The sequence below is a fragment of the Merops nubicus genome, unplaced genomic scaffold (assembly GCF_000691845.1).
Source record: "Merops nubicus isolate BGI_N331 unplaced genomic scaffold, ASM69184v1 scaffold3967, whole genome shotgun sequence".
Lineage (NCBI taxonomy): Eukaryota > Metazoa > Chordata > Aves > Coraciiformes > Meropidae > Merops > Merops nubicus.
The window spans coordinates 62,075-74,632 of NW_008619427.1; the positions used below are offsets into that span (position 1 = coordinate 62,075).

The 12,558-nt window shown below is 42.3% G+C and overlaps 1 protein-coding gene across 1 annotated transcript in view; it reads right to left on the reverse strand.

The window, feature by feature from the left end:
- Nucleotides 1–12,202, reverse strand: part of NPSR1 (neuropeptide S receptor 1) — a 57,022-nt gene extending 44,820 nt beyond the window's left edge. The window contains 2 exon segments of the mRNA XM_008943773.1: nucleotides 11,478–11,598; nucleotides 12,174–12,202. Of these exon segments, the coding sequence (XP_008942021.1) occupies nucleotides 11,478–11,598; nucleotides 12,174–12,202 (150 nt within the window).
- Between the last annotated feature and the right edge of the window lie 356 nt (nucleotides 12,203–12,558).

A 12,558-nucleotide genomic window follows, 5' to 3' on the forward strand; every position in this document is an offset into this window, starting at 1 on the left:
AGTCAAAGAGAGAAAAAAAACACATATCTGGCTCAGCAGAACTAGCAGAAAACAAATTTCCATGAGGAATCCCTCTCTCAGAGCCTGCTGCTCCTGAGCAGAGCCCTGCCTTTGACCTTTCAGGAGGACACAGTGCAGATGAATGAAATACAGAAGAGCCTTCATCACCCTGCTCTGTCTGGTTTTCCATTGCTTCAGATGGATAGGTCACCTGGATTCACATCCTAGCAACAGGGATGAGTGTCAGGTTAGGTCAAAGCAGTTATTTCCCCTGCTCTCTCTGGTTTTCCATTGCTTCAGATGGATGGGTCACCTGGATTCACTTCCTAGCAACAGGGATGGGTGTCAGGTTAGGTCAAAGCAGTTATTTGGGATATTCCAGTTCCATAAGGTGGGAGCTAGTGGAAAATGGAAGAGACAAGTAAGGTTGAAGAGGGATCCTAGCTACTGGCCCTACAGAGGTACCTCAAGGCACTGTCCTGAGCAGGTCATGGGGATGAAGCTGTCAGTGAGACCCATGCCTGCCTGACCAGGCTGAGAATGGAGCAGGAGGAGGGGAGGGCAAGCATTTGGCAGCCACTAACCCATGACATTGTCCATCCAACTGTCATGACATTGTCGTGGGTGAGCAGAAACAAGGGCTCCTGCTACCTGCAAAGAGAAAATGGCTCAACGGTGAGCATGGGGAGGGAAGGTGAAATGGTAGGAAAGGAGCAAGGACCTTGGTTTGCCATGAGCTTTAGTGCCTCCTCAGCTCTTAGCACTCTCCTGGCCAGCAACCAGGGTCCCCTCTCTACCAGGGAGCCCCTTGGAATTCGACTCAGCGTTGTTCCAAGTAGGTAGCCACCCTACCCTGTGGGATGTGTGGGCATGCAGGAGAGGCCAGCACTGGTGTATGAACAGTTTGAGGGTTCACCCTGTGCCTTGAACACAGAGATTAGTTTAAGCATACAGTGGAGGTTGTATTTAGGTGGTTTCACTTTTTCCAGCATGATAACTTTTGCCAGCTTAAGCTACCCTTTGGGTCATCTCACCTAACTTTAAAACTCTAAAGAGAGACAGCTACTCTGAATTGTCATAATGTAGTCTAGATAACAGCAGTATCTCAGAGATGAGTCACCATTCATCTCACCTACCTTGGCATTATAGAGTGACCTAGAAAAGACAACTTGTGTGGGCTGGATGCTCAGCTTTCAGACAAAAAAACCCCAAAAAACTCCAACAAAAACCCTCCACCTTTTTTAGGTGTCTGCTAATCTCTTGAACTCTTAAAAACAAATTCCTTTCAAACCATGTGGCTGAGACATGGTGGACCTATTTTTGTGTGGATGCTTTGCTTTGTAGAGGAACTAGAAGGAAGTGTCTTTTTGGAAGGTAATTAACATTTCAAAACGTCAGAATTCACATCACTTTTGTCCTTGAAATCAGTGGGTTCTCCTCAGAGTTCTGCTTCAGAAAAGATCTTTTGCACATGGAGAAAAATGAGGGGCTAGACTCGTTCCCATTTTCTCTGGTATAAAATCAGGAGAGCATTTTCTGGAAAGAAATTCTGTATGGTTATTTTATACTGATATAGGTACAAACAGAACAAGGATCTGATGCTCAAACCTTCTTATGATCCCCACAGAAAAATAGCTCTGGAGCAACAGAGACTGAGTTAGAGGGGTGTTTCCCCACCATAGGGGCATAGCACATGTGGTCTGGTTAAATCCCCCCCTGCCAAGTTAAAAAGCAGTGCTTAACAATAAAGCAATTTTAGGCTAAGCCTCTACAGAAATATACAATTAAAGCAGACTACAAAGATAACTTAAAAGGTACAAAAGCTGAATATAGGAGAGGTAAGTTTGAAAGGTTATAGATAAAGGAATAAACCCAAAGTTTCTATTAATCTATTTGTGGTAGCTGTCATTCAGAGAGAAGAGGAAAAGATCTCATTTGTGAGGATTAAGGGGCTATAATAACAGGAAACTGAAATCACTGCAGCCTCTCTCAACGTTAGCTTGCAGAATGAAAACTTCTGTGGTTATTAATGGGATGCCCAATGTCATGAAGACCTTCAAAAGGCTAGAATCAGAATCCAGAATTATCTTGATGAGTTGGAAACATACACTGGGGAAAAAAAAAAAAACTCAAGATGCTGTTCAACAAAGGAGAAGTGAGTGTAAGAACTTTGGGTTGGGTCAGCCTCCAAAACATCCTCCCCACATGCAGCACGTGAAGTGTCCCACAAGTGGGGCATGACTTCATAATATCACAATTATAAATGATAAAATGATAAAAATGTCATTGTTTAATAAGTCACAAGAGCAAGAACCACCACCATGGGAGTGACATTAGTCCTGTGTGCCTCTGCTCTAATCCTTCCTCTGTGCCCACTCCTGGGCACTGTGCTTCCAGAGAGACCCAGAGCAATGAGTTGGCAGCAGTCTAGAAGACACAGACAGGCAAAAAGACTGACTGAATGAAGTTGTTTAGAAAAAAAAACAGATTGAAGGAAAATAGGAGCATAGAAGACACAAAAAAGACTCACATAAAGAAGGAAAAGAAAAATCTCTTCTTCAAATCCACTACAGATTGGCCAGAAGTCTGTGAACCAAAACTACAGCACAGAATGCAGGTTGATAATTAAAAAAAACAAAATGCATAAAAATATGCCATATAGATATAGATTGATTGAGTCAGTGAAACCTCCATCGAAGAAGGTCTTAGAAATAGATATTAGATTAGAGAGACAGCTGATTGGTCCTTAAACTTCACTCCAGCTGCATATTCTGTAATTCTGTTTTATTCATCACCTCAAGGTTGCTTAGCTATAGAGGTGTTTATTTCATGTCTTATTTGTTCATCAAACAAAAATCCTCTTTTTGTAGCAATCCTCATCAAGGTGATTTATAAAAAGATTTTGTTTAATAGAGTGCTGCACAGACATCAGAGGCATTCTGGGGAAAAAAAAATTACAAGGTAATAACATCTCCCAAACCCCTGGGTAGAAGCTTTTGCCAAGGGCTGCTTCTGCAGAGGGCTTTGCTAACTGCATTAAACACTTTGACTAGTGTCATCCACTTTATTTAGATTAGAAAAATTAAGGATGCTGGTGACTTAATTAAGATCACAGCACCAATCAAAGTCAAGAGGATTTCCTTGGCTTGGCTACAACCTCTGCATGCTCTACTCCACAAGACTGCAGTGGTTGGACCATGGAAGTCCTTGACATCTGGAGCACATATTCATGTTTTGCTAATTTGCTTTAAGATTAAAACCAGCTTTAGTCAATGAAGCAAGTCTCTCCACGGGTGAAATGGAAGCCAGAAAACCTGCCTGAGGATTGTGTGCATTTTCCTTTGCTTGTAGAAGAGGCTTGACATATTTTCTGTTGGGATTCCTGGATCCATAGGGTGTGAGAAGTCTATCAAGAGGTGCACACTGCTTCATATTTGAGACAAAAGTCATCCCTGCAAGCAGCTTTAATCAAGACCACAGTTAAATCCCTTCAGAGCCACTTGGTGATGTTCTGGTGCCACGATGCCACCCCTCCTTTCAGTTCTCCCCAGCCAGCTTCCTCGCTCACCCATTTCTCAGGATTTGTTGGGGGGCACCAGGTATGGCTGTGGAATGGGGAAATACCCGATAGCCCAGCCCAGTGGAGGTGCCATCCCTCATGTCTTGAGGCGTCTGATATCAGAGCAGGTGACTAGTAGAAGGAGAGCTTCACCTATCAATGGACAAAGCATGTTTGTAGCTGAACAGGAACCCAGCATGAAATCTTGCTTTTTTCTCTAGCTGCTAAGGCTGATTGGGAAACAGCCTGGAAAAAATAAGTTGTCAGGTAAGAAATGAGCAAATAAACAGAAAAAGAGAAAAATAACTCTGTTCCTGGTGTGACTGGGTGGCCTTTTAAAGTGAAGACAGGAGACCTATAGTGAATTCATGTCCTTGCTGACCTAATGCCTTCCTGCTTCATGTCTTTGGTCACCTGGGTGAAGAAGAGGCACTGACCCCTCATATCACAGGTCAGTAGTGGCTTAAGACTCTGAACAGCTTCTTCCTGCCAGTTGATTAAATTCTGGAAAGATGGAAGCCTTTGGTATATTTTAAAATGATGTTTCTAGTACATATTGCAGAAATTGAGATTGGAAGAGAGTTGTAAGCATGGAATAAGCCAAACAATTTTGTAAGGATGTTCTTAACATATGAGAGAAGAACAGATAAACTGGGGAACTGTCCTGCTGATGGTCAGGTCTGTCACCAGTAGATTGCACTGCACTTTCTTAAAGAAAGGGGAATAAAAGAAAAGTCTTTTCTCACCTTCTGAAAAAAAAAGTAATTTTAATTGCAGGACATGCAAGAAAATGGAGGAGTTTAGATTTGCTTTTTTTTGTTGTTGTTTTGACTTTGTTTTAGAAGATCTGGAATCTTGAACTTTCTGCCCTGTTCAGAACAGATTTGTGATTTTAACCACCCCCAATTTGGATGGGAAAAAAAAAAAACAAACAAAAAACCCCAAAAGAAACAAAACTCCAAACAACAAAACCAACAACAACAACAAAAGAAATATACATTCCCCTGAGGCTTTAAATCCTGAGGGATTTATAGTTAGTTAACCTCTAAGGCACATTGGACTGCAACACTGGAAGAAATCAAGGAAAGACACTCGTTGGCACAATTTAATTAAGGCATCTTAAACATTTTGGCACAGTCTGACAGAATTCATAAAGGTTTTTTTAGAAATAAATCAACAAAAATAAAAATAAATGAACCCTTCTCTGTCTCATACTGCCAAATTCACCCCCAACAGAAACCCCAAAGGAGCCTCAATATCTCTAACTGCTGCCTACGATTACTTCACAGAAGGGTGTAGAGAAGATGGGGCCAGATTCTTCTTAGATGTTCACAATGAAAGGACAAAAGGACACAAATAAGAGTGGTAAGGTGAGATATTTTGATTAGATATCAGGAAAAAAAAAAAGAGTTAATTGTGAGGGTAATCAAACACTGGGATGGGAACCCAGAGAGGCTGTGGGATCTCCATCCCTGGAGATATTCAGAACTTGAGTGGGCACTGCCCTGAGCGATCTGGTGTAGTTTGAATTTGCTTTTGAGTGGTTGGTTTTGAGTGAGTCTTTATGTAAATTAAGATTGATCCTGCATTTAAGGAGTACAGGAAGACTACTGCCATGGAAATGACACAAACACATCAGTCTTAGGAAAAGAAGACTTTAAAAGTATGACATGACATTTGTCTTGAGGGCATTTGTCTTATGCTTATGTGGAGACCTGAGATGAAGAATGTCTACCAGGATGTGACCACCTTAAACAATCAGCTGTCAGAAGTAAGCTGTGATGTCACCAAAGGGATCATGAGTACTGTTATTTTTGCCATCTACAAAAGAAAAGTTCTTTAATATGTAAAAAAGAACAAACTTGGTCAAAGTACCCATTGGAAACATCCATTTTTTCTCATTTTGAAACTTTCAACATAAGTTGGGTTGTGGAAACTAACATTTAAAACCTAACAGAAATATGTTTGAAGATATATGTAGATATATTACATGTACTTTGACTGTAAATAACAGTTCTGAGGGTCAAGAGAAATTGTACTGACCATCCTATAAGACAAGTGAGTTTCAAACCAACATTCTCCATCTAGCAAGGCAAAACTGATTAAGATGTTTCCATGCAGTATTCACAAAAGATGTTCTTGAACATTTTGGGAAAGCAACATGATTGACACCAAAAAAGCTCTGGGAAAACTCGTGTGAAGATAAAAAAGACTGAGAAAAGCGAAAGTTCAAAGCTAAGTTTTCTATTTTGTCTTTGAAAGTGCTTCTGCTCTGATGGAATTCGAGAGGAACCCATTTGGGCAGGCAACCAAGCCCTCTAAGAGTTGATTTATTTATTGGTTTTAATTAGTGTGGCCTGGAATGGAGCCTGATTCAAGCTGCATAAACACTGGGGCAGCCCCAGGCTTGCCTCGAGGACCACTGCTTTGCCATTCCAGCAGCATCATCATGCCTGATAGATCTCATCTCATCTCATCTCCCTCCTCCTGCAGAGAGGCTGCTTTACTGAGATGTTTGCCCACAGGCTGGTTGTGTTACCCTCCCAGCACACAACCACTGGCCATTCTGGTGATCAGGGGATGTGTTGCCACACAAGGTCTTCACAACACATCAGAGGTGCTGGCAACAGTCACTTCTCCCCAGGTCCTTAGGGTTGGAAGAAGGGCACATCTGGAGGGACACGAGCTGATGGTTTTTATCTTGCTGAACCTGAGAAGCAGCTTTGCATGAGCTTGTGTTTATATGGTGTTGCATTCACAATCTGTGAATTTTAATGATTGTGTTATGTAGATATAGATATTAATAAAGCCATAATATTTTCTCCCTTTTAGACTCAGGTAAGTAGACAAGCTGAGGAAGCCTATTCTCTAAATCAGGACATTTTCTCATGGAAAGGGGTAATTATGTTAATAAGATAACTTTCACTCTTCTGGAAATGCAGCAAAACTGTATCTATCTTTTTTTTGTGACTCCTTAGGTTTAAAAAAAAAATATTTCTTAGCTTTGACTTCACTGTCATGGGCAAGGCAGGGTCCTTTCAGTGACATTTAATGTGTGTGAATTGCTATGGTCTTCCCAAGCTCAAATAGCTACACAAACCACACCTCCCTCTGTCCCAAAATCCTCCCTAAGTGTGGCTGGGAGAAAAGGGAAGATGTACAGGCAATAACAACTGGGAACAATTCAGTTTCAGGAACAGATACCTCACTTTTGCCACTCTGCTGTGGTTTAGTATCAGTTGGATAATAAATGGTGACAGTAGTGGGCAGGGACTGAAGGTTTTTTTTTTTATCCATTGCACCCTATGAAAGTTCCACAGAACTAGATAACCAGATATCCCTGATTTTAATGTCATCAGGCAAGAGGAATTTTTCATATTATTTCCTAGGACATTTTCAGCACAAAGAGATAATATTAGGTGATTCAATAGCCTGTGCATCATTGTAAAGTTTTGATAGCTCTATTCATAAACCATGAAATGCTGGTTTTTCTTAATCACAAAAAGGAGTAATACCATTAAGTATGCATAATCCATACAATGAAAAAGTCTAAAAAAAAAAGGATAAATTAATACTTTCTAGGCATATTTACACAGCAGAGGCAGACAGATGCAAACCCTGTGGCTATGGGGACTGCAGAGTATGAGGGCTGCTAGTGCTCATCTCGGGAAGAGCAACAGTCATTCCAGCACATTGCAGGGGCTGAGCTCAGGAGTTTCTGACACTTTATTTGTGTAGACTTAACTCTCCTCCTCTCCCCCATGGAAAGATTACAAAGTTATTTAGGAATTATTTGATATGCCTATTTTTCTAAAACGTAGGCTTGCGTTTGCAGAGATTACTCCAGAAATTTGGCAGCACCCATTATTGTTTTTCTGTTATGTATTTGATGGTGGGATGCTCTATGAGGTTTGCTTGAAAATCAGAATAAGCAATAGCATAGGAAAATTCTTTCCAGGAGATAAAGAGACTCCTGCATTTAGATGAAATGACAGGGACAACAGATTCTGATTTAAACAGGCTCTGAGGACACCTGGAGCCAAATCCTTGTTACCTGACAGTCCTACAAAACAAGTCTATGCTCTCTGAGCTACACGGGCTAAGACATGCAGGTACAAGGAATGCTGCAGTGTAGAGGAAGGACAGTCACAGGCAGAGAGGCAAAATCAGTTTCCTTCCTGAAACTAATTGGGAATTTAGATTATGTAATGATATAATATATATATATAATGTTATGATATAAAGATATAATGATATAAATCACTTTAGGTGGATTCAATATGCATATTGCCCCTCTTGAGAGCTTTAACACTTCAACACCACTGCTGTAGCAATGCTACATGGCCCAGAGATGAGGGGTCATGGGGTCAGATAGAGGAGGACATCAACATATAAACCAGTGCCTGGGGTTCCCACCTGGCAGGGGAGACACTGGGGTTCCCAAACAACCCTGGTTGTAAATGACAAAACCCTTGTGTTCTGCTGCACAAGTGAGGGCTTAAGTCTTCACATCAAGAAAAAGAAAAATGAAAAAAGAAAATGTTCTAGATGATGGAGGTCAACCAACTCTCCCGGGAAGCAGGAGATGATAGTGGGAACACAGTCCCAGCAAGAAAGGAAGAGTGGCTGAGACTCTTCTCCTTTTGAACCCTCTAACCTCTGCTCTATTGCATAAAAGTTTCTCAGCAGACTCTTCAAAAAGAGATGGGCCCTACTCAATCTTCTCTGAGGACAAGCATGTACTCCTAGTACTCAGGAAGCTTTGGGGCTGTTGACCTGCCAAGGGGAGATGTTTCCTCCAGCCCTGACAAAATCTCCCAACCCTGTGGAGAACTGGGATAAACTGAGATTTCAGCTCCTCTCTGGGCAGTTTTCTGGTTTGCACCTTGTCAAGTTTGTAGAGTTAAAAAGGTCCTAAAGTGTAGCAGGGCCACAGGTATTCAGGTGACCTCTGTTCTTTTTTGGATTACATTATTTGGCAGAGGGCAGCTGACACTTGCTTAGAGCTCTTCTACACAGAGATTAAATGCATGCAGGGGAGATTGTAAAGGGGTGTAATGAACTTTCATTTAGCCTGGGAGCTTGGAGCTGTAATTAACAGCACTTGGCACATCTGTTCTGAATTTGGTGCTGACAAAGCCAAGCAGGACTTCAAGTGGTTTTAAGACAGTAAACTACCTAGATGCTTCATGTGAAGGGACCCAGGGAGAAATATGGTCTGGGTTTTCAAGGACTATTTGCTGTAACCCAGCAGCAAGACCTGCACGTAGGCAGGAATGAGCTGGTGCCTTTGCCATGGGAAGCACCAGCTCCTCCTGCCTACTGAGTGGATTAAATGCTCCATTTCCCAGTCAAACAAAAAACAAAATGCCAAGAAAAGGATAAATCTAACCAAACGGAGAAACTGCTTTCTAATCTGGAGGGTTTACTTGTTAAATTCTAAAGAGGAATAGACAGAAACTCAAATGCTTCTGAAAGGTGGAGCAGGGAAACAGCTCAGCCTGGAACAGGACTTTTAGGCACTGAGATGCTCAAAGGTGCTTTATTTTACTTTTGTACAGGCACCTCCTTTGGAAGCATGGGAGGAAAGAAAGAAACCAGCACATGCTCCCCTAGTTCAGCTAGGAGATACTCTCCATAGCTGTTGTTGGGTAAAATCATTAAAATACCATCACCACAGGAACTGCTTCAGTACAGGGGGGCTGTTGCTCCCTTGTCTCAGTTTATCAGCTTAGATGAAGTTTTTCTGTGACTGCTTTGGTAAGACAGGTTACACCAGCACTTCCTTGGATTTATTTTACCTGCATTTTCTCTGGAGATATCCTACACCCACCTGGACGTGTTTCCTGGGCACCCTGCTCTGGGTGACCCTGCTGGAGCAGGAGGGTTGGACTAGATAATCTCCAGAGGTCCCTTCCAACCCAACCATTCTGTAATTCCCAAGCACAAATAGCTTCTGTGCCCTGTCTGCACCCTGACACACAGGCTCTGGAGCCAGCCTGTGGCAGTGGTCGTTCATCCAGCCTGCCCTTACTGTCAGCCAAGAGCCTCAACATGTCTGAAAACCAATAAAAGACCAAAACACCATTTGCACCTACATTTTGAGCACTGAGCTCTGGTTTTTAATCCATTTATCCTACTCCAAGCTGAACCTTTTTACTACTTCACCTGCTTAACCAAACCTTTGTGAAGAGGAAGGACAGCCAACCAAGTCAGAAGGTATCAGCAGCACCTTCCACACGTGAGCTTCTACAGAGAGCTGGAACTGCTGGCAAGGAGCCCTATCTTCCCTGCACCATAGTCATCAGAGCAGGTGCTTTAGCCTTCCTTTCCTGCAGCAACACCAGCTGTCACTTGTCTCCTGAGTCAAAATACTTTCATGCCTATCAACAGCTCATAATTGATGTGAAATCAGTGATCCTCCTTGCAAAGTTCATCCTAGATATGCCAGAAGAACCAGACTCTCAACAGAGAGGTGCAAGTCTAATGAGAAGCTCTCAGCTAACAGAATCCAGTTGCCTTTAGCAATGGACAAGCATGCATGACTATCCAGGGTTTCCTAATTATTGTAATTTAGTCAGTCTCCCTTATTAAAGGAGCATTTTTCTGCCTGGGGATGTTCTAATCACAGAATGACTTCTCACTCTTACCACTATAAAATACTGCTCCCATGACATTGTTTAGATTTATAGCCCTAACTGTAGAAAGAACAAAGGAGATGAAAAGAAAGTTGTTAGAAATACTTTGTTTGTTACTTGTGGGTTTTTTTTTATCAAGAGCATTTTAGGAGTTTAACATGAAGAGAAAAGAGGAAAAAAAAAAAAGAATTTTCACCCTGATAGTCTAGATATGAAAATAATCACATCAAGAAAATAAATGTAACAGCAGCATGTTAAAAGAAACCCTCATTAATTAATTTTAGAACTACAGATCAACTTTTTCCTTAACAGGGGTGGAAACCTGTTGCAGTTCCACTGATTCCACTGGCATTTTCAGAGCATTAACAATCCCACAGAAATCCAAATTGCCTCTGAGCCTTTTACCTAACATCCTGTCAGAGGATGTAGGTGCCTGTATCCTTCCAGCTGGAAGTGACCTCTCTGGTCCTGAGCTCCAGAAGGAATGGCAGGGGGCTTCTTGTCAGACTTTTTAGAAACTTGCACTTGTTGAGCAACACGACACAACAGTAAAGTGACACTTGGAATGCAGCATGAAATTAGGCACAGAAATCCAAAGGAAAGGTGGCTTTCAGTACCTCTTTCAGCTTTTTTCCTACATTCCCATATCACAGGGGTGATTCTTGTTTCTGGAGATGAATGAATACACTTCCCATGCCATTCAACAGCATCCACTGCTGAATGATTCATCTGGTGCATTCCTAACTGCAGCCTTGAACAGACACTGCATCCCCCACTCAAGTTAAAAACAAAGCCAACCAGCTAATTAGAATTTGCCCCTCCTGATTAAAAAACAAACCAAGCAAACAAAACCCAACAAAATCCACTCTCACTTCTGTACAATGTTTGTTGCAGTTGGAAAACTGAAAAGAAATACCTTAGATAGAGATGATGGCTATAAGGAATTATATAAAATATGTGTTAAACTAATACAAGCTTCTGATTAAAGATATATGTATTATTACAATATCTCTATAGAAAAAAGTGTCCTCTCCCCTGTTGCAAGTGGACACGAGCAGCTACAACCTGTAAGTCTCAACTCCAACTCTTACAACTAGTTTGTTTTTCAGTAAATGCCTCCTGTATGCTGTCCTCCTTCTTTTGCAGGGGGGTGAAAAAAACTCCACCAATATCTGGGCAAAAAAAGTTCACTGATTATTAGTCGCCTCCCTGCAGAGAGGCTGAAAATGCACCCAAGCTGCAAGCACGTGAGCAAAGGAATACATGCCTTAAAAGAATACCTTAAAAGAATAGTAAAAGGATCCCCACTCCTCTTCTGCCACCACTTCAGTGAATGTCACCGTTTCAGTGCAGGTGACAAGGGTAAGATCCAGCCAGCCGGTGCTTCCCTGGGAGCTGCTGCTGGTTTCTGTGGAGCCCACCTCCATCCCTGGGTTCTGTTCCAGTTGTCCAGGGTTTTTTTTTTGTAAGAGTTAAAGCAGCCAAGCTTCTCTTGTAAAAGCACAGCAGCAAAACCAGCTCCTCACTGCTCCACCACTGGCTACCAGAGGCGTCGGGCTTCAGCCGAGTGATAGGAGAAAGGAGAAAAAAAAAAAAGAAAAATCCAAGCTGGCATCATCCCTTTGGTACAGGATACCCAGATACAAGCACCAACGTGCTCTCCTGTACCAGCCAAAATCTATGAAGTCATTAGGATTAAGCATTCACAGTTTCCTTGTCAGTGTCTGGCTGAATTCTGAAGTTGTCTATACCAAGGGAAAAAAAATAAAAGTCATAAAGAGGCGTTTGCATTTACCTTTGCACTTCCCTTTTCCAGCACACCCAGCACTTTCCTCACTCTCTGGAGAGCCTCTGGAAAGGTGCAGCTCCTAGAGACTGCTGCTGACACTTAGAGGACTCTGCAGAACAAGGTAATTATCTTTCAATTATCAATTATCTTTCTACTTGCTGATTTTCCAGGCACCGATCTTACCTACCCTCTGTCGATTTGGATGGTTTTCTCCATCTCTACTGGTGTCACCCTGGGTTTACAACAGGGTGGCAGATGAGAATGTGCACAGCTTTCCTGACCAGGATGCAAACTCACGTGTGAATCCAGAACTTGTCCAGCTTTGGGGAGATGCTCTGCCTAGCTGCCAACACAATCCTAAGCACAACGTGATGTGTTTCACAGCCGTGCCCCACCGACTCCATTTCCCATGGCAGGACCAAGTCCTGTGCTCACGTGTGTGCAAGCACAGATGGTTGTGGAGGAGCTCAGGAGGTGTTAAACTCCTCACTCTGGCCAGCACAGCACAACCTCTCCCCAGCTGCTGGAGCAGGGGTCTCCACAACACGCCCACAGCATCCATGTCCACCATC